Source organism: Fulmarus glacialis, unplaced genomic scaffold (genome assembly GCF_000690835.1).
Source record: "Fulmarus glacialis isolate BGI_N327 unplaced genomic scaffold, ASM69083v1 scaffold41896, whole genome shotgun sequence".
Lineage (NCBI taxonomy): Eukaryota > Metazoa > Chordata > Aves > Procellariiformes > Procellariidae > Fulmarus > Fulmarus glacialis.
The window spans coordinates 9183-9411 of NW_009217002.1; the positions used below are offsets into that span (position 1 = coordinate 9183).

Below are 229 nucleotides of genomic sequence, written 5' to 3' on the forward strand. Positions count from 1 at the left end.
GGCCTCCAAGAAGCCCATTCTGCAGGGTAGTTGGGGCAGGGAGCACTGCTGCACCCTGTCAGTGACGGCAGGGCCCCCATGGGAAGTCAAACCAATGGCAGCTGCCAGCATCAAGCTCCAAGCAGCGGAGGGCCCCGGTCCCTGGGGTGGCATGGCTGCAGCACGCAGTCCCCCCTCAGCCCAACTGTCCCAGCCAATGGCACTCACTGAGCTGGGGCCGATCCAGAAG

At 65.1% G+C, this 229-nt stretch overlaps 1 protein-coding gene across 1 annotated transcript in view; it reads right to left on the minus strand.

Annotated features, from left to right (window-relative positions):
* The window catches only part of RHBDF1 (rhomboid 5 homolog 1 (Drosophila)), a 22339-nt gene that overhangs the window by 5807 nt on the left and 16303 nt on the right, over positions 1-229 (minus strand). Inside the window, exon 9 of the mRNA XM_009579504.1 lies at positions 208-225. Coding sequence (XP_009577799.1) covers positions 208-225 — 18 coding nt within the window. The remainder of the gene's footprint in view (positions 1-207; positions 226-229) is intronic.